The sequence below is a fragment of the Bos javanicus genome, chromosome 5, assembly GCF_032452875.1.
Source record: "Bos javanicus breed banteng chromosome 5, ARS-OSU_banteng_1.0, whole genome shotgun sequence".
NCBI lineage: Eukaryota > Metazoa > Chordata > Mammalia > Artiodactyla > Bovidae > Bos > Bos javanicus.
Genome location: NC_083872.1, coordinates 25299440 through 25319546, shown reverse-complemented (window position 1 = coordinate 25319546; position 20107 = coordinate 25299440). Strand labels below are relative to the sequence as shown.

Genomic DNA, 20107 nt, shown 5'->3' with positions numbered 1-20107 from the left:
TGACATATTTTCTGATAGACATGTTTAAATAGACAGAGGACCTCCTGAAGGAAATTTGAAGCATCTGCAAGTGAATGAGGAAACTGGTAGAGGCAAAAATTGCTGTTTAACTTCACTGTGCTATTCAAACCTTGCATGGAACATATGTTTAGGATGCCTGTAGTCTAATATATTGCTTCTCACACTGCTTTGGTGAGCAAATGAATATTTAAATTGCACATCCATGGTGGGCCAAAACTTTGGTAAAATGCAATAAAAATTCATGGATAGAAAAGTTTCTAATCCCTTATTCTTACTTTTTTTGACTAATGTCTTTGTATACCTATAACAATTTGTAGACCACACTTGGAGAAGCATTAGCTAAGTAGATTCTGTTTCTTACTAGGTATGTGAATTTTAGAAAACAGTTTGGGGAAATCCATGGCTGTCTAGTGGTTAGAACTCTGAGCTTTCACTGCTGAGGGTCCAGGTTCCACGCCTCGTCAGGGAACTCAAGGTCTCACAAGCTGTGGTGTGGCTGAAAAAAAAAAAAAAATCCATCTCTCAGGTCATGAAGAATCAGTGAAATAAAGTATGTGAAAAAAACTAAAATTATAAAGTATATGATAGGATCTCAAATTGCTGTTATATTTTCTTCTTCTCCTTCTTCCCATGTAGAGCATCAGTGAATGAAGTATCCATTTTAATATTACCAGGCAGTAGACTTTTCACAATTCTGATGCTTTCAAATGCCTTTTCCTCTACTCCTGAACTAAAATTTCGTTTTCATGAAGGAAGTTCTGATTCCAGTAGGTAGAGAAGCACTTAAAAGCAATGAAGTGAAGTGAAGTGAAAGTCAACTCTTCGTGACCCCATGAACTATACAGTCCATGGAATTCTTCAGGCCAGAATACTGGAGTGGGTAGCCTTTGCCTTACTCCAGGGGATCTTCCCAACCCAGGGATTGAACCTAGGTCTCCTGCATTGCAGGCTGATTCTTTACCAACTGAGCCACAAGGCAAGCTCAGTAAAAGCATTACCAGAGTGTTTGATTTTTAAAAAAAAATATGTATCCTGATTCTTACCTCTGTGTGTTTGAAACAAAACAAAAGCACCATAAGAATAGACAATTAGACCAAAATGTTTCCCTTATCATCTCAGATCTGATAGATGGCCTCGGCTTCTTCCCCACTGATGTTGAACAGAGTGAATCATCCGTAACTCACCTTGATTTGTACATCTTCAAAACCTCCTAAGCTTTTAATGTAGGAGTGAGAATAGATCATCTGCCAACCTTATATTAACATCCTGTCTGGTATGTGCAAAGGGTAACTCAGCAGAGCCCAACATTAGTGGGTGTCTTAACAGCCAGGCATTAAAACAGATTCTGAACCATTGCTAGGAGGGCTTTGTCACCAGGATAATGTGGGTAAAGCCAAAAGCATCTCTTGTTTCATTCCAACATTCCAATCATGCTATTAAGGCTCACGTTTACTCCCCTACCACAAAGATAGCTCATGGATAGTTGTAATCCTGAATGCTGCTGCTATCTGATTTCATCTAAATGAGTTAACTACTGTGTTATATGATAGAATATGACTGCTTTAAAATATCTAACAGGCTTTAGATAACCCAGTGGGTATCTTTGGAAATCAACCCATTATATTAGTGGCTTGGGAGAAGCTATTATTTCAGTTATATATGATTTCCCATTAATAGTTTTCCATATTCGAGACTCTAGATTAACATTAATAGATCTTTCTCAGAAACAAAAATGTTCAGTTATCTGCACTGTCTAGTATAGTAGTCACACTTGAAATTTAATGTATCTCTGTAGTGCAATACTTTATATATCACTTCAATATATCACTGTAGCTCACTATTATTTCTTTGTTTCGAATTTGATGAACTAGGTGATATAGCTCATAAAAGTGATTTTAAATCTAAACTAATAAATTTTATCATACTACATTGGAAAGAATTAGATTTGGGTAGCGATCATGTGATTTAAAGTATACTTAAAATTCTAAGAATCGGTGTACTTAGTTGAAGGCTTTGATTCTTCTGATGTTGGCGAGAAAAAATTGGGCCTGCAGAGGCAGTAGCAAGACTTCAAAAGTAATGTTTTATATGGTCCTTACTCTGCAGTATCTACCATGAGCGCTTAGACTTTGACCTAGATTTGAAAAAATGGTCCAATATACACATTGTCTCTAAGTCAATACACTATTGAGTCCAAAGAAAAAAAGAGATTCTCTTTTCAAAATAGTGATGACATCCATATAGCTGCCAGAGCCAGAAAACTAGGATTTGTTCTTCATTTCTCCCTCTCACCTCTCTTGCCAAACTGTTAGCAACCCTGCTGATTTTATTTCCTCTTTACTGCCACTATCCTAGTCCAGAATATCATCTCTTACTCAAAACAGCATCAGCCTTTTAACTGGGCTTCCTATTTCCATTCTTACCCCCCTTCAGTCTGTTCCTTAAAATATTTTTTCATGTGAAGTATTAAGGGTGATTTTCTTAAAATATGTATTAGGTCATGTCACTCTCCTGCTTAAAGCTGTTTATATGATTCCCATTGCATTAAGAATAAAAGCTGTTCCTTAGCAAGTCCCAAGTCCTGGAAGTAGGATGACGATCTGTCCTAATCTGATTTTGACCATCTTGGTTATTGTCTTGGCATAATATTATTAATGGGCTTCTCAGGTGACTCAGTGGTAAAGAATTGCCTGCCAATGAAGGAAATGTAGGTTTAATTGCTAGGTCAGGAAGATCCCTTGGAGAAGGGAGTGGCAACCCACTCCAGTATTCCTGCCTGGGAAATCCCATGGGCAGAGGATCCTGGCGGGCTACAGTCCATGGGGTTGCAAAGAGTCAGACATGACTTAGTGACTAAACAGCAGCAACAAATATTATTAACAGAGCTTCCTTTTACTGTCAGAAATGATCTAATGTGGATAGTAAGTTATCGTTCCCTGCGCCTGTAAGGTGCTCTGTATTTGGCTTCTAGTAATGAGATGAAAAGGCAGTGAAAGAGAGGAAGGCCTTCTCTCACTTGTAAAAGACTATGTTCTGTCCCATCATGGCCTGCTTTCAGTTTTTAGTTCAGTGCTAAGGTTATTTCTGCTGAGAGATTTTACCAGTGCAGTTTCCTGGAATATTTATCCTTCCTTCATTCATTCAAGCTAGTTCTTTCTTTATCCTTCCAGTTGAGCTTAAGGTGACTTCGTCAAAGAGGTCTTCCTTGACCATCCTTTCCAACTTTCCTGTGTTTATTTTCTTCTTGATTACATCACATATGTTGTTTATCTGTTTGTTTACTTGTTTGTTTTTAGTCTCTTCTAAAATGTAGGGCTTCCCTGGTGGCTTAGATGGTAAAGAATCTGCCTGCAATGTGGGAGACCTGGGTTCGATCCCTGGGTTGGGAAGATCCCCTGGAGAAGGAAATGGCAGCCCACTCCAGTATTCTGATCTGGAAAATCCCTTGGACAGAGAAGCCTGGCGGGCTACAGTCCGTGGAGTCACAGAGTTGGACACGACTGAGCGACTTTCACTTTACTTCACTTTCTAAAATGTAAGCTAGGTGAGGGCAACGATCCTGTAGTTTCAGAAAAGAAAAAAAAGTGAAAGTGTTAGCTGCTCAGTCATGTCCAACTCTTTGTGACCCCATGTACTGTAGCCTGCCAGGCTCCTCTATCCATGGGATTCTCCAGGCAAGAATACTGGAGTGAGTTGCCATTCCCTTTCCCAGGGGATCTTCCCAACCCAGGGATATCTTCTGAGTTTCCCATCATTCCTATTGTGTGGAAGGCCCCCAGTAAATGTTATTGAATGAATGAATGTGACTAATTGGCTAGTGGTTAAGAATTGTGCTTCTGCCACTAACTGTGCTCTTGGAGAAATTAATCAAGCCTTGGTTTCTTCTTGAAAATGGGAATAATAACCACATTTGGTGTGATGGTTAAATGTGATCATACAAAATAAATGTTAGGCACTTAATTAGTGTTAGCTGCAGGTGAAGTGGACATTCTTCAGGTTCGGTTCAGTTCAGTTCAGTCGCTCAGTCGTGTCCGACTCTTTGCGACCCCTTGAATCGCAGCTCGCCAGGCCTCCTGTCCATCACCAACTCCTGGAGTTCACTTAGACTCACGTCCATCGAGTCAGTGATGCCATCCAGCCATCTCATCCTCTGTCGTCCCCTTCTCCTCCTGCCCCCAATCCCTCCCAGCATCAGAGTCTTTTCCAGTGAGTCACCTCTTCACATGAAGTGGCCAAAGTACTGGAGTTTCAGCTTTTTAGCATCATTCCCTCCAAAGAAATCCCAGGGCTGATCTCTTTCAGAATGGACTGGTTGGATCACCTTGCAGTCCAAGGGACTCTCAAGAGTCTTCTCCAACACCACAGTTCAAAAGCATCAATTCTTCGGCGCTCAACCTTCTTCACAGTCCAACTCTCACATTCATACATGACCACAGGAAAAACCATAGCCTTGACTAGACGGACCTTTGTTGGGAAAGTAATGTCTCTGCTTTTCAATATGCTATCTAGGTTAGTCATAACTTTCCTTCCAAGGAGTAAGCGTCTTTTAATTTCATGGCTGCAGTCACCATCTGCAGTGATTTTGGAGCCCCAAAAAATAAAGTCTGACACTGTTTCCACTGTTTCCCCATCTATTTCCCATGTGCTGTTATTTAGAATTATTTCTATCAGTTAAAATCTGTACTATTTAATTTTGTTGTTACCAAGTAAGCTTTTACTCAAATCAATCAAAATAGAATTTGTTCCTGAAAAATACCCTACTAGGTTTCTTTTTCCATTAGAAAGTAAGCTCTGTGAAAACAGGGATTTTTGTCTGTTTTGTTTAGTGTTATCCCACTAAATTAATATCTGTTAAATGAATGATAGGAAAGTGATGAATAATTCTTGGTTTGGTAGAGCTCTAGTTAATTATATTTCTTTTCCTTTTTTGTATCAGAAGTTGTCCAATCCAGAGGTTGCTATAATATTGTTTATAAGTACCATTTTCAAGATAAAACACCTTAGACATCTAATATAATTAAGTACAAATGATACAATGTTTTTTTGTTTTGTTTTTGTTATTTGATTTGCTCTCTGCTGGGAGACTGGTTTAATAGATGTATCTATAAACTTATTTTATAAATGTCTAAACAGCATGATTTAAATAATACATCTTAAGAGAGAATGATCAAAGACTTTGAGGTCTTTCGAACAAATATGGGCTGGTTAAGTTGTAGGTAAGTGGTACTTGTAATGAGGCATTTTTGTTCCACCAATTTCCTTAGGCTGGAATATATATTACCCTGAAGATTTGAGAAGACTCTCAATTAAAATCCGTAGAGTTAGAGGCAGAGTTACTTTGGACAGTCAGGTGTTTGTTAGTAAATAGAAAATATCTTTTTAAAAAAAGTGCATTATAAAAAGAATAAAAGACTTCCTCACGGAAGCCTCCAGTTGTTACCATATTAAAATGACCATCTTGTTTTACCAAATACACTGTCTCTTTTTCAGTTTTGTGAACTATTATTATTTGTTTTTTAGTCGTGAAGCATCCTCCTGTATTGTATGTTGACATGGACACCAAACTTTCAGTTTTGAGTGGCTTCCTTCGCTGAATGAAGTTCATTGTTAAACGTGTCTCTGTCTTGCCGCTGGACTGTTGGTTTTCCTCACCTTGCTTTGATGTTTGCTTCTGTTTATAGACTTCTGTTTGAGAGCTCTTTTTCTGAGCTTCCAGGGACTTGTGATTGTAAATGGTGGTCATGTGATCATTTAAAATAACTGAATCTCCTTTAATGAAATAAATGGCTGTCTACTGAGTGCTCTCTGTGCGCCTTGCAGCGTGCTGTGTTACATAAATTATCTGTTTCAGTCCTCATGACAACCCTGTCAAATGGGTGTCATGTCTGTTTTTTAAGTGAAGAAAGTGACCTAACTGCCAAAAGTACCCCATTACTAAATGGCAAAGCCAGACTTTAAATTCTGGGTCCCTTTGAACCCACGTGCTAAGTGAAAGTTCAGAAATTGATTAAAAGTTGTTACTTGGAATGTCTGCTGTGCTGTATAGGCTCTGGTGTATTTTTGAGTTTCTTGGCTTGCTTTCAGATTATCACCAGGTCTGAACATAAACAAAGGGAGGAGTAACTTCCTTGGTTAAACATTTTCATTTTAGAATAAAATCAAGTTATTAATGTGGAGCCTATACCCCATCCCCACTTGTACTTCATAGCATCACACTGCCTTTTGCTTATTCATCATAGCTCTCTGATCTTAGCAGCTCCTTTGCTTTTGCTTAATATGAATTGATTAGTGCCCTTCATATAGGCAGGGAGCTCTACAGAGCCCCTTGTCTGCCCATATATCCATTTGGTCTTTGTAATTCACTGTGTCATCATAGTGGTTAAGTAATGCCCTAAGGTCGGGTCATGCCAGTCAGGACAGCTGGTCATTAAGTCACTTGCTGCTCTTTGGCCCTGGGGATATAAAGTCTGACCTGATGAACAAGGCCATCTGTTTTGTGCTTCATTACATTAAAATGTTCAGTCTCGATTTTGTTTGCATTGATTTTTGCTTGCTTTTGCCCAGGAGATCAGAGGTGGTAAGACTAGTATGTTAATACCTCACAGGAACTGAGTATTTTTTTTTAAGTTGATCTGGTTGTAGGTTTTCTTCAAATTATTAAGAATAATATTATACTACACTTTTAATTGAGGCACCCATTTCTATTTCTAAAAAGGCCAGGTTGGTGGTGATTAGGAACTTGTTTTGCATACAGACTCTTTGGTAGGTTTTATGTTAGAAGAATAGACTGAAGTATATGTAGTTGATATTTTTAAAAACTCACGCATTTACCTAACTTTTTAAAATAATTTTATTTTTATTTATTTTTGACTGTGCTGGGACTTTGTTGCTGCATGGGCTTTTTCTCTAGTTGCAGCAAGTGGGGGCTCCTCTCTACTGGCTGTACGCGGCCTTCTCTTGTGGGACATGGGCTCTAGGGCATGTGGGCTTCAGTAATTCTGTCTTCTGGGTTCTAGAACACAGGCTCAGTAGTTGTGCATAGGCTTAGGTGCTCCGCAGCATGCGGGGTCTTCCTGGACCAGGGATCAAACCCGTGTCTTCTGCATTGGCAGGCAGATTCTTTACCACTGAGCCACCAGGGATGCCAGCACCTAACATTTTTATACTATAGCTCCCTTCCACCCATTTATTTTAATTCCTCAGCTTTTCCAGTGTGAAAAACTATACTCTGGATCTAACGGAAAGTACTAGTCCTATCGTCCTGTGTCCTCACTGACTTATTCAAGGGGGTGTTGGCAACTTTAGATTCTTCTGCCCCAAAATAGTTTTGCCTCTGGCTCTTAAGTGTCATCACACTTTCCCAAATTATCCTGGCTGTTAGCATTTAGAAGAAGAACCAGACATATGTTGTAATCATCCTTTCTATTAAAAATATTTTTTTTCCTCCTTCCAGTGGCACATGTTTGGCAGTGGTTGAGGTTCATGAAGAGTTGAGAAGTTAGATTGTGTGTAGTTCCTGTGTGACTTAGTTATATCTGGCGTTGTGGCCACTGCACATGGCTTTCAGGGGATGGTGGCCCACAGGGTGGGGAAATGAGATGGGGGCCAGGGCTGCTCTGTGCAGTTAAGAAGGTCATCGTAGACATTCTTCTTTTGCTCTTATAATTATTTCTCTTTTATTTTGACATGCTGTCATAATTTTAAAAAAATACATCATGGTGGACTTCCTGGTGGTTCAATGGTTAAGCTCCAGTGCTTCCACTGCAGGGGTCACAGGCTCAATCTCTGGTCTGGGAACTAAGGTCCTGCATGCCTCACAGTTCAGTTCAGTTGCTCAGTTGTGTCCAACTCTTTGCAACCCCATGGACTGCAGCATGCCAGGCTTCCCTGTCCATCACCAACTCCCGGAGCCTCCTCAAACTCATGTCCATTGAGTTGGTGATGCCATCTATCTCATCCTCTGTTGTCCCCTTCTCCTGCCTTCAATCTTTCCCAGCATCAGGGTCTTTTCCAGTGAGTTGGCTCTTCACATCAGGTGGCCAAAGTATTGGAGCTTCAGCTTCAGCATCAGTCCTTTCAATGAATATTCAGGACTGATTTCCTTTAGGATTGACTAGTTTGATCTTGCAGTCCAAGGGACTCTCAAGAGTCTTCTCTAACACTACGGTTCAAAAGCATCAGTTCTTTGGTGCTGAGTTTCTTTATGATCCAACTCTCACACCCATACATGACTACTGGAAAAACCATAGCTTTGACTAGACGGACCTTTGTTGGCAAAGTAATGTCTCTGCTTTTTAATATGCTGTCTAGGTTGGTCATAGCTTTTCTTCCAAGAAAAGCACAGTACAAGCCCCCAAAATGGCATCTTTGGCCATTCATTCCTGCAGAACTGCTGACATTACCCAATAATACTTCAAAAAAAACCCCACAGTTTTGCCAGGTATGTGTCAGGGACCCCCAGTTAGAGGTGACCACCTTACTCATCAGTGCAGCATACTAGCTGGTCTCTGTTGACTGTGTCTTAAATAAACCAGTTTCCTTTTTGGCAGTGGTGGCAGACATGGAATGCAGAGTCTAGCAAAGCTGTGTCAAACAGGTCCTTAAGCTGCTTAGCAGCTAATGTCTGCTGTCACTGTCCTGGCTGAGGAAATGCCTTCTAACTGGAAAATAAAAGTTATCCTCCTGCCAGGGGACAAACATATCCATCATTTAACCTATCAGAAGAAAGGACAGTGCTTCTTGTTTTGCTGAAAAAGGAACTCTTCCATCTTAATTATATTAGTCTTTGAACTGGGAAAATGAAAAATGCCATAGAAGATGTTTAGTTATAGTGCTTTGAGTATATTTACAGTTGCGGATGTTATTTGTGATATGTAAACACATTCTCTATAGTTCTGCCTGATGGAAATCCTGATGACTGTCAAAAATGTTAAGTTAGCTCTATTTTCTCTTACTATATGTGAGTGCTGATAAAAACAAGCTGTTTGGAGGTGGAATTTGGCCCCAATCCATTTGGTTTGTGGAGTTTTTTTGTGTGTTTTTCTGAATTTTAGTTTATACAAGTAGTAAATTCTTATTTTATATTACAGTAATTAGTTGTAAAAGTAGTTCTTTAGTTACTGGTGGAAGTAGTTTGGTTCCTATGGGTTAATATGACTATTTGGGGTTGATAAAGGTACTGAGGGCTTCCCAGGTGGCTCAGTGGTAAAGAATGCGCCTTTCAATGCAGGAGACACAGGAGACGTGGAAAGATCCCCTGCAGGAGGAAATGGTAACTCACTCCAGTATTCTTACCTGGAAGATTCCTTGGGTGGGCTACAGTGCATGGAATCTTGAAGAGTTGGACACAACAACTGAACACACTGAGCACTAAGTGAAGGGTTTATTAGCACTTGTTGAGCATAGCATTTGACTTGTCTAAAATATACCTTAGAAGAGGAGTCATTTTTTTCTTTTTTTTCCCTTTGGTTGTATGGGGTGACATGCAGAATCACAAAATCTGGTTCCTCAAGCAGGGGTTGAACTCTTGCTTTCTGCAGTGGAAACAAGGATCTTAACCACTTGACTACTAGGGAAGTCCCCTCCATTTCTTGACTATTGCAAATAGTGCTGCAATAAACATTTGCATGTATCCTTTTGAAGTATGATTTTCTCCTGATGGATGCCCAAGAATGGGATTACTGGATCGTACGGTAGTTCTGTTTTTAGTATTTTAAGGAGCGTCCATACTGTTCCCCTCGTAGCTGTACCAATTTACATTCCCACCCACAGTGTAGGAGGGTTCCCTTTTCTCCACAGACTCTCTAGCATTTATTATTTGTAGATATTTTGATGATGCCATCCTGACCTGTATAAGGTGATTCAGTTCAGTCACTCAGTTGTGTCTGACTTTTTGCAACCCCATGGACTGCAGCACGCCAGGCCTCCCTGTCCATCACCAACTCCCGGAGCTTACTCAAACTCATGTCCATTCAGTCGGTGATGCCATCCAGCCATCTCATCCTCTGTCGTCCCCTTCTCCTCCCGCCTTCAATCTTTCCCGGCATCTGGGTCCTTTCCAGTGAGTCAGTTCTGCACATCAGGTGACCAAAGTTTTGGAGTTTGAGCTTCCGCATCAGTCCTTTCAATGAATATTCAGGACTCATTTCCTTCAGGATGGACTGGTTGGATCTCCTTGCAGTCCAAGGGACTCTCAAGAGTCTTCTCCAACACCACAGTTCAAAAGCATCAATTCTTCTGCACTCAGCTTTCTTTATAGTCCAACTCTCACATCCATACATGACCACTGGAAAAACTATATCTTTGACTAGACAGACTTTTGTTGGCAAAGTAATGTCTCTGCTTTTTAATATGCTATCTGGGTTGATCATAGCTTTTCTTCCAGAGAGCAAGCATCTTTTAATTTCATGGCTTCAGTCACCATCTGCAGTGATTTTGGAGTCCAATAAAATAAAGTATGAGGTAATACTTCACTGTAGTTTCGATTTGCATTTTTCTGGTCATTGGTTATGTTGAGCATTTTTTCTTGAGCCTCTTGGATATCTGTATGTCTTCTTTGGAGAAATACCTATTTAGATCTTCTGTACATTTTTTGATTGGATTGTTTGTTTTTATTGACATAGAGCTGCATGAGCTAGTTGTATATTTTGGAGATTAATTCTTTGTAGGTCACTTTATTTGCAGATATTTTTCCCATTCTGTGGATTGTTTTTTCCTTTTGTTTATGGTTTCCTTTGCTTTGCAGAAACTTTTTAAGTTTAATTACGTTCCATTTGTTTACTGTTGTTTTTATTTTCATTACTGTGGTAGCTTTTATTTACTTTCAAATTAGATATGAGTTTGTTGTCCTTCACAAGAAGCTCAAGAAATACTGATACTAATGGTTAGTGTGTGTATGTATGGGGTAGCTATTAAAAGGGATCAGGGTAGAAATCAGGGTCTTTGTTTTGATATTTGATTTGCCCAGTGAATTCCTGAAGGGAAGCAGTTAGAAAGGAGAAAAAAGATAAAGCCTAGTAAAGAGTCTGTTTTACCCAACCTTTGCCTTAAGGTTTTTAATTAAATTCCTTTCTAAGAAGGAACAATCTTTTTTTGAATCCTCAGGACTGTGATACAGTTTGCTATTGTCTTACTTATCCCCTGAGGGTACGCCTCAAAATATATTGAATTCTGGCCAGGTACCATCTCCAGCCTCACCCTTTCCAAGTTCTCTGGAGAGAGAGGGTGGGGTAGGGTGGACCTGTCTTAAAACATGGTATAAATAGTCTTATTATAGGGAAAAGTCAAGGAAAAAGAATGTGTGATGAGAAAAATTTTTAATTTCTATAAATTCTGGTGAATTTATGGGGAGGTTGGATAGAGGGAAGAGAGAGTTTCAAGTCCAGAGTTAAAATGTTTTGTTGCGTCTGTGTGCCAAATACATTGCAGAAAGCTTTGTGTGTAGTATCTAATTAAAGTCTTACAACCCATTTAACAGATGAGTAAAATGGAGCTAGCTCAGTGAAATACAGTAGAATAGGAACAAGGGCTTACATCCAATATTCTCTGATTATCAAGAATGTATCACCCTCTAAATGCCTCAGTTAGAATGTTCCAGCAGTTAGCAAATAATTACTGAAAGTGGACAAAAGGATGCTCCCAATGTAAAATTAATTAAGATCTTCTGCGAACTTTTAAATAAATGGATTTTGTCCATATAGCAGTATTAGAATAATTTTGAGGACTACTTAAGAGTTCCGGTATAATTTGCAGATATCTCCTTAATATAATTGCTAAGTTTGGAGATCAAACCAAAAGATTTAAGAGAAATATAATGTTCTGTTTAAAAACCAAACATCCACTCCAGCCACTCGGGGTGTGTGTGTGTGTGTGTGTGTGTGTGTATGTGTGTATGTATGTATGTGTACTTTCTTATCCAAGTAAGTGGGGTAAGAGGAAGTGGGTGCTTTCAATTTGAACTCTACATGGGAAATACAGTTTGCAGTTCATATTGTTGTGGTAAAGAGAGTGACTGGGGGAAAAGCTTTTCATTATATTAAGTGGTATGTGTGTGTACATTGTTTTTCCTCCTCTGAACTGTAACAGGATTTCCGGGATGCAGTAGCCCATGCTTCCAGGCAACTTGGGAAACCAGTGATTGAGGACCGGATCCTAAACCAGATCCTGTACTACTTGCCTCAGCTGTATGAGCTCAATCGGGATCTCCTGAAGGAGCTGGAGGAAAGAATGTCAAACTGGTAAAAATGGGCCGACCCGCTTTCCCAGAGTTTCCAATTTTAGATAAAGGCAGAAGGGACCTGCATGTGACAAAGACTTGTTGTTCCTTACATTGTGTTTATTCAATATGTTGAATTTTCTTGGCGTAAGAATTACCTGTAGATTGATCACTTTATTTATTTATTTATTTTTGACCACACAGCACATCATGCAGGATCTTATTTCCCCGACTGGGGATTGAACCTGTGCCCCCTGCATAGTGGAGGCTTGTAGTCTTAACCATTGGACTGCCAGGGAAGTCCCCTAGATTGATCACGTTAGGTGGCCAGAATTCACTGGTGCACTCAGCTCAGTACACTACATTTTTTAATTCTTTAGTAATGTTGTCTCAAAAGCAAGAAGGGCCTATATTTGGCCAATTTAACTTTCTATAGGTGCCCTTTGATAATCCAAGATTTTTGAGACTGGGAGGAGAGTTTAGTTGATATATTCACGTTGGAAACATTTTTAAATATCTCTCTTTTTGGAACCTCAAAAAGAGGAAACTGCATTTCCTAAAGGAGGCTGTTAACTGAGAGAATAGGGAGATTTTTCTGTTTGGTTTAGGAAATTTACACATATATGACATTATTGTAGGTGCTGTAGATTTCACAACCGGAAAACAATACCAAAGGTTGACTGCCACTACCCGTATTTGAGTGTTAGTCGTTCAGTCCTATCCGACTCTTTGTGACCCTGTGGACTGTAGCCCACCAGAATTCTCCAGCCAAGAATACTGGAGTGGGTTGCCATTTCCTTCTCCAGGGGGTCTTCTCGACTCAGGGATCAAACCCCAGTCTCCCACATTGCAGGCAGATTCTTTTTGCCATCTAAGCCACCAGGGAAGCCCGTTATGATATTTAGACAGTATTATGATATTTAGACAGTAATAGAAAGTTTGGTGACATCTTTGGAAATGTGTGGTGAGTTTGGTTTAGGGGGTTGGATTTACTGTTGAAGTTCATGGGTAACCACCAAATTATTAGAACAACATTGTGTATCACCTACTTTGATGATAAAAAAATTTCCCTCTAAGTTTTATTTATATATAATCCAGGAAAATAACCTCTGCCTGTTTTGGAAATATCTTGCCTCTACATGTTGGGAAAATATGCTAAATAGTGATTAATACTTCACTACGGCCTAAGTATAAAATTTATACTTACACAGTTTAAGGGCTAAGGAGTGATTAAAACTATAATTACACAGTTTAAGGACTGAGGAGTGACTAAAAGCTCTCTTTTAAAGGCATGCTAAAATAAAATGTAATTACAAAGAATTTCCCTGTCCGTACTTTATCATTCGTCTTACAGAAAATTATCTTAGAAATTCATCTGAATTTTCTAAAGTCTCTGGCTGTACAGAAGCAGGAAAGACCAGTCAGGGCTAGCAGACCAGTCAGAACTGGCAGAGTCCAGGCAAAATATAATGATGACAATCGAAATGGGAAAGAGTGGGCATTAGGGGATATATCTTATAAGAAGAGGAAAAAAGGATAAACAGATGGCTTGGAAATGGGACTCTGCTTATCAGTGGATATATTTTGGATCCTGTAATGACTCTTTTTCTTGTCTATCCCTTCTCACTCCTTAGGACGGAACAACAAAGAATTGCTGATATCTTTGTAAAGAAGGGACCATATCTAAAAATGTATTCCACATACATCAAAGAATTTGATAAGAATATAGCTTTGTTGGATGAGCAGTGCAAGAAAAACCCAGGTTTTGCTGCTGTTGTTAGAGAATTTGAGGTATTTTTGCTACCATCCTCTGTTTTGCTACCACTTTCTCTGTTTTGAAGCTAAAACTATCAGTAAATTCCATTTATACCAAACTAGAAAAGTTTTAGAAGTATTAAGATATTGCTTATTTCTTCTAATTTGTATGGTAATTAAACTTTAAAATTATGTGTCAACTTTTCTTCCCTCTTTTCCTTTCTTCTGAAGTCTTCATGCTGTTAAGAATGGAAGTGTGATATATATATATATATATATATATATAGCTGTGGCCCAGGTTCTCATCACTGTCCAGTGAGTTGTTCTGTTGCCTTGGCACCAAAAAAAAAACACAAGACCGGGGAAAGTTAACCATCCAATGTCTAAGGATGCTTGCACAACAGATGCTTTCTTAACATGCATTATCATTATGCTTTCATAATTATCCTGCATACCAGACCCTGGAGGTATATATTTAGAAACAAATAGAACCCTCTGAACAAATTTGAAAAAACTCTTCCCTTCTCACTTGAGCTGTGTAAGAACCCCAGGACATCTTAGGATGCGGGGACATTTTCCCTAGGCCATTTTGTGGTCTCCCCACAGTTAATACCTGTTATGGAGATTGGAGGTGGGGCTCAGAATTGGGCACCAGTATCTGTTATACATACTACAGAAAACAACTTTAAAGGCAGAATCAAATGTCCTCATGGTCAAGTCAAAAGGGTTCCAGAATCAAATGTTTCCATAGACAGTGTGATTTGGGGCTGTCCTTTGTAGCCGTTCATCTGAGAAAGTTTACATTCTTCAGGCTTATAAGAGGTTTGTTTAGCAAGGCTGTTTTTCAGGTTGTCTTGAATTTCTGCCTTCTCCCCAGTACCAACTATTGTTATTATGAGTATATTGACAACAGGCTCTGATGTTTATTTGAATCCAGTTCCCAGTAGTTTTATTTCTGGGCTGTGAATTTTCCTCACGAGTCAGTGATTTCGGAGACCTATCTGCAAGAGAGGGTGGGCTCCATGATGAGTCAGCTCTGGTCTCCCTCTCAGCGTATGAGTTGTGCCTTAAAATAAAGGGAGTATCTCCATGAATCCCCTCCTGGAGTTGCTGGCTATTTAAAACTTGGCTTCCCGAGCACCTGAGTCTGGGTCTCTTGCTTCGGAGGAAAATGTTCGTGTTTACTTTGGATGCCTTTCCTTTCAGATGAGCCCACGCTGTGCTAATCTGGCCCTCAAGCACTACCTGCTCAAGCCGGTTCAGAGGATTCCCCAGTACAGGCTGCTGCTAACAGGTGGGCTTCTCTGGCAGATTACCAACCAAGGAACTCCTGTCACACTGAGGATACCCTGCTTTTCCTGAGAACACTTCTGTTTTTCTGTCTATCCAGTAGCTGCTTTTCCTAACAAGGAATTTATACATTGCTGGTGGCCTCACATAGACATCACCAGAACTGAGCTTCTTCCAGTTCTTCGATCATCCATGTGCATTCTCTGCTCTGGGCATTTCTACATGTTAATTTGTTTTGCTCAGAACTTCTTTTACTGTCCCAGCCCCAAAACCTTGGGTCATTTTACCTGCTTAATATTACTAATTCCTAGAAGGTGCTTTTCCAGCGACTCAAGAATGAGGTTTAGAGGATCATTCCCACATATTTGAATATCAACTACGATGACCCTGGGGCTTACCTGGTGGCTCAGATGGTAAATCTCCTACTATGCAGGAGACTTGCCTGGAGAATTCCATGGACAGAGGAGCCTGGCAGGTTACAGTCCATGGGTTCACGAAGAGTCAGACACAACTGAGCCACTTAAAACACTTTCAGTTTTTCACCATGGCCCTAGTCACTTACTTCAGAGGGTTATTATAAGGATTGATTGATGAGCTATGTGCTTAGAGTAATGCCTTGCTCATAGTGAAAGTGAAGTTGCTCAGTCGTGTCCGATTCTTTGCGACCCCATGGACTGTAACCCACCAGACTCTGGAATTTCCAGGAATTTTCATGGAGTTTTCCAGGCAAGAGTAGTAGAGTGGGTTGCCATTTCCTTCACCAGGGGATCTTCCCAACCCAGGGATTGAACCCGGCTCTCCCACACTGCAGGCAGACACTTTACCGTCTGAGCCACAAGCATTGCTCATAGTAAAGTCTAAATAAGTATTAACTCCTATTATTAGATCCTTATCATCATCATCATCATCACTGTCACTATGTCAGGCCATTGTCTGTATCTTCTACAGCTTCAAGATTACCGGGCTGCGTGTCTTGTTTACCAATGTAATCGTTTAAAAAAGAAGAAGGAAAAGAAAGCTATGATTTGAATGGAGGCTCAGGACTTTATATTCATTGGCTCTTTAAATCTTCACCATAGCTATGCATATTTCACATATTAAGTTGTTTGGCATTACAAAAAAGCCAATATAGTCTCAGTACGAAGCATAGTATCAAACACATACTACTAGGTCCTCTGTGGTATTTATGGAAATGTATTGGATGTGCAATACCTTAATATATATATAGTACCATTAAGAGTTGTTTCTAGAACTTCTCTGTATGTCTGTGGTTAAAACTCCCTTCTTCCAATGCAGGGGGTACAGGTTCAATCCCTGGTCTGGGAACTAAGATCCTGCATACCAAAAAAAAATTTGTTTTAAAGGAATTGTGTCCAAATACACAAGAATATTCAAATGCCTCCACAACTCTAAATTCAGTCAGTTGAAATTTTATGTAATAGGTTTTGAGGTACTTGGTTCCTGTTAGTGTTCTTAAGAAATGGCATGCATGCTTTTATCCTTAATCACTTTCTCTTAAGCCAAGAGCTTAATGGAATGAGGGAAGTGAATTCTGGAAAGCCAAGATTTCTTGATTTCCCTTTAGGCAAAGCCATCCTTCCAAGCTTCCCTGGTGAACCACTGGTGAGGAATGCCTGCCTTCAGCCCCAGGATTGGCTACCCTAGATATTTCTACTTAATTTGAATTTCTTGCTGTGAATCAGGCACTGGATTTCTCTCTGGACTGACATAAGGCAAACCAAATAATTTCAGGATATCCTGTCCATCTGTACTTTCTTTCCTCTGCAGTTGGCAGAGATTTGGAATACACAGGGCAAAAGGAAGTGCCCATGCATGTGTTGTGTTTTTGCTAGATAAATTCAGTGCTTTATCATAAATGAGCTATTGAAGGGCTCAGGCTATTTCTACAGCTGTTGAATTAAGTACTGTTTTTAGTGGCAAAAGACAACTATGGTTTTCAAATGGGAGAAGAATGGAGCAAGGTTCTGAAATTTTCATGTAAAAATATTTTTTTCCCTCACTATGACTGATCCAAGTAAAAGTTACACATGTGTTTAATGTAGGTTTCATGCTGGGTTTGATTTTAATTGATGAATGGTGAAATAGCAACAGTAAGTTTTAAAAATTCTCTTTAAGAGAACAGGTTTCACTTGTTTCATTGTTTTATAACCAAGATGATATGAGATTGGAGTTAGTTTTGAGCTGTGTTTTGTTTAATCTTAAAGCCCCCCCCCCATTTCTTAACTTGGAAAATCTACATTATTTAAATGATGTACAATACTTTATATATAGTAGACTCTTAATAATTGTGGATTTATTGAAAGGTAAATGACTTGTTCAAGGTTGCAAAGTCAGGACTAAAGTTAAAGAAAGAACATAGACTTTGTAAAGCAAAGATTTCATATTCATTCTGTGCCTTTTCTTCCATTGATTCAGATTCTTCCCTTCCTCCCCCCTGACCTGAGTCCCCCATCCCTCCAAAGACATCTCGGATTACTTCAGTTCTCCTTGATCCTTCGTGTCAGTGCAGTGTGACTTAGTAAAGATTTATTTGGTGTCTTGTTTATTTGCTAATATTTGTATGACTTGAATATTGATTCCTTAGTTTGATTATAAACCCCTTGAGGTCAGTGAGTGAGTTGTTGTTGTTGTTTTGTGGCTTCTCTGGGCCTCGTTGCTGTCCACGAGCTCTCTCTAGCTGTGCCAAGTAGTGGCTACTCCTTGTTGAGATGCAGGGCTTCTCATCGCAGTGGCTTCTCTTGTTGTGGAGCACGGGCTCTAGAGTGCAACTCAGTAGTTGTGGCACACAGATTATTTCCTGTGCAGCATATGGGATTTTACCAGACTAGGGATCAAACCTATATCCTCTGCACTGGCAGGCGGATTCTTAACCTCTGGACCCCCCAGGAAGTCCTGACGAGTAAGTCTTTAATTAATAATTCATAATTTAGTGTACCCAATGTATCTGGGTCAGTTTGGGATCACTTGAAAGCTATTTAGGAAATAATTTTTGTTGATTTTAAGCTACATTTAAAGCATCCTTTTAACCAAAATATCTTTAGCCTAAAGAACAATATTGAGAGAGAGAATTTCAGGGATGTTCTCTTCTCCAGAGAGGTGAAATGTCCTGCCCCAGCAACACAAATAGTATTAACTGAAGAATCTATGATCATATAATCCTAAGGACATATGGGAATTGATGCCAACAGTTTGTTTTATATGTCTTTTTACTTAAAACTCTGACTTTCCAATACTCCTTTTTGTCATGTTCTGGTTTTTCTTTTCCTTGCAAGATATTTCTGCTTTAGTTATCAAAGTGCCCCTGTGTATGCATTTAGATTTTTTAGAAGTTGGACTTCAGGTCTTAGGTTAGCATCAATTCAGATGTGTGAATTAGCTGGATCCTCATCTTTGGATAAACAAACTCAATGATTTAATCCTCCCAACAACCCTATGAGGGAAGTACTTTTATTTCCATTTTAGAAATGCCAGGGGCACAGAAAGAAAGAGTGAGACTATTTGAGACAACTCCTGACAACTTTGATTTATTGGGCAGAGAAAGGGAAGGATTCCCGCCCGGCTTGGTGTAAGTAGATTTGTGCCCACTTTGGCTTCTGGGGAAGGGAAGATTGAGAAATGCAGGGATGGAGTGCAGATAAGATGGTTTCTTTTGGAATTCTTCTAGAGAGAGGTAACTGGAAATCCCTGGATACAGCAGTCCTGCCTCCTATTCAAACAACCAGCCTGTTGTCATGCAGTGTTTTCTTCAGAACCTACTTTGGGTTTTTAGTGGTTATTTTTTTAGGTTCTCTCTTCCTTCATTGTAGTAAAATTTCCAAGTAAATTCTTGATGTTTTTTTAAGCTCAACTCAAAATAGGATCCAAGAAAATGTCTATTGTGTAATGAAATGCTTAAGATCAGATTTTTTTTTTTAAGTAGGAAAATAAAGTGACTTAATTTAAGAAGAGAAACTTGTAAATTCTGCCTTTATTTTGGCCACTTAAAACCAGTGGATCTGGCCAGATCTTTATGTCTGTGTGGTGCCCAAACCCTGTTTGGAGTTAGGACAAAGGGGGATCTTGAAGCAACAGTGAGGGAGTGGTTTTTTTTTAAGCGCGCAGATGCTGCTGAAGAAACAACATTAATTTTTATTTTCTACCTCCTCATCAGTTCAGGGTAGAGACTATCTTTTTTATCCTAAGTCAGTGCCTGCATAGATTCTGGAACATAACAGGGACTCAATAAACTGAAAGGGCTCAGAGAAATAAGCAGTGTTCCTTTTTATGAGGTTGAGAATTCCTATATGGTAGTGCCAGTGAACATTTGTTGGATGGATGGATCGATAAATTGCTTTTAAGAGTAAAAACAAGTCTTCCGGTTATCCAGAAACAAACCTGTGGGAAAGGACTGAAATGCTTCCCTTTCCTCATCTTGCCTCCGTCGTAGGATTTGCTGACTAGTTTTCCTCTGCTCTGCTTCCTGCTCTTTCCATTTCCCTTTTTATGATTCAGGCCAGATCTTTCTAAAGTCATGCCAAGTTATGGCAGTATCTTCCTACTGGTCATGGTGTTCTTATCAGGCCCCCTTCCAAGAAGACCTTGGGAAAAAACACACTCCTCCTGTGTCTCCCGTTGGCTCTCACACCACCACACTCAACACTACTAACACCAGATATATGGGCTTTTTTTCCCTATACCAAGCGATTCTCTTCAGCACCATCTTGGTGTCCTGTAATTCAGGGGTCCCCAACCTCTGGCATCTAACACTTGATAATCTGAGGTGGAGCTGATGTAATAATAATAGAAGTGAAGTGCACAATAAATTTA

The 20107-nt window shown here is 39.6% G+C and overlaps 1 protein-coding gene across 4 annotated transcripts in view; it reads left to right on the top strand.

Moving 5' to 3' along the window:
• Window positions 1-20107, top strand: part of FGD6 (FYVE, RhoGEF and PH domain containing 6) — a 107680-nt gene that overhangs the window by 52323 nt on the left and 35250 nt on the right. For all 4 annotated transcript variants that reach the window (XM_061415769.1, XM_061415768.1, XM_061415771.1 and 1 more), the window contains exons 6-8: window positions 12106-12257; window positions 13870-14026; window positions 15197-15284. In XM_061415769.1, coding sequence (XP_061271753.1) covers window positions 12106-12257; window positions 13870-14026; window positions 15197-15284 — 397 coding nt within the window. The remainder of the gene's footprint in view (window positions 1-12105; window positions 12258-13869; window positions 14027-15196; window positions 15285-20107) is intronic.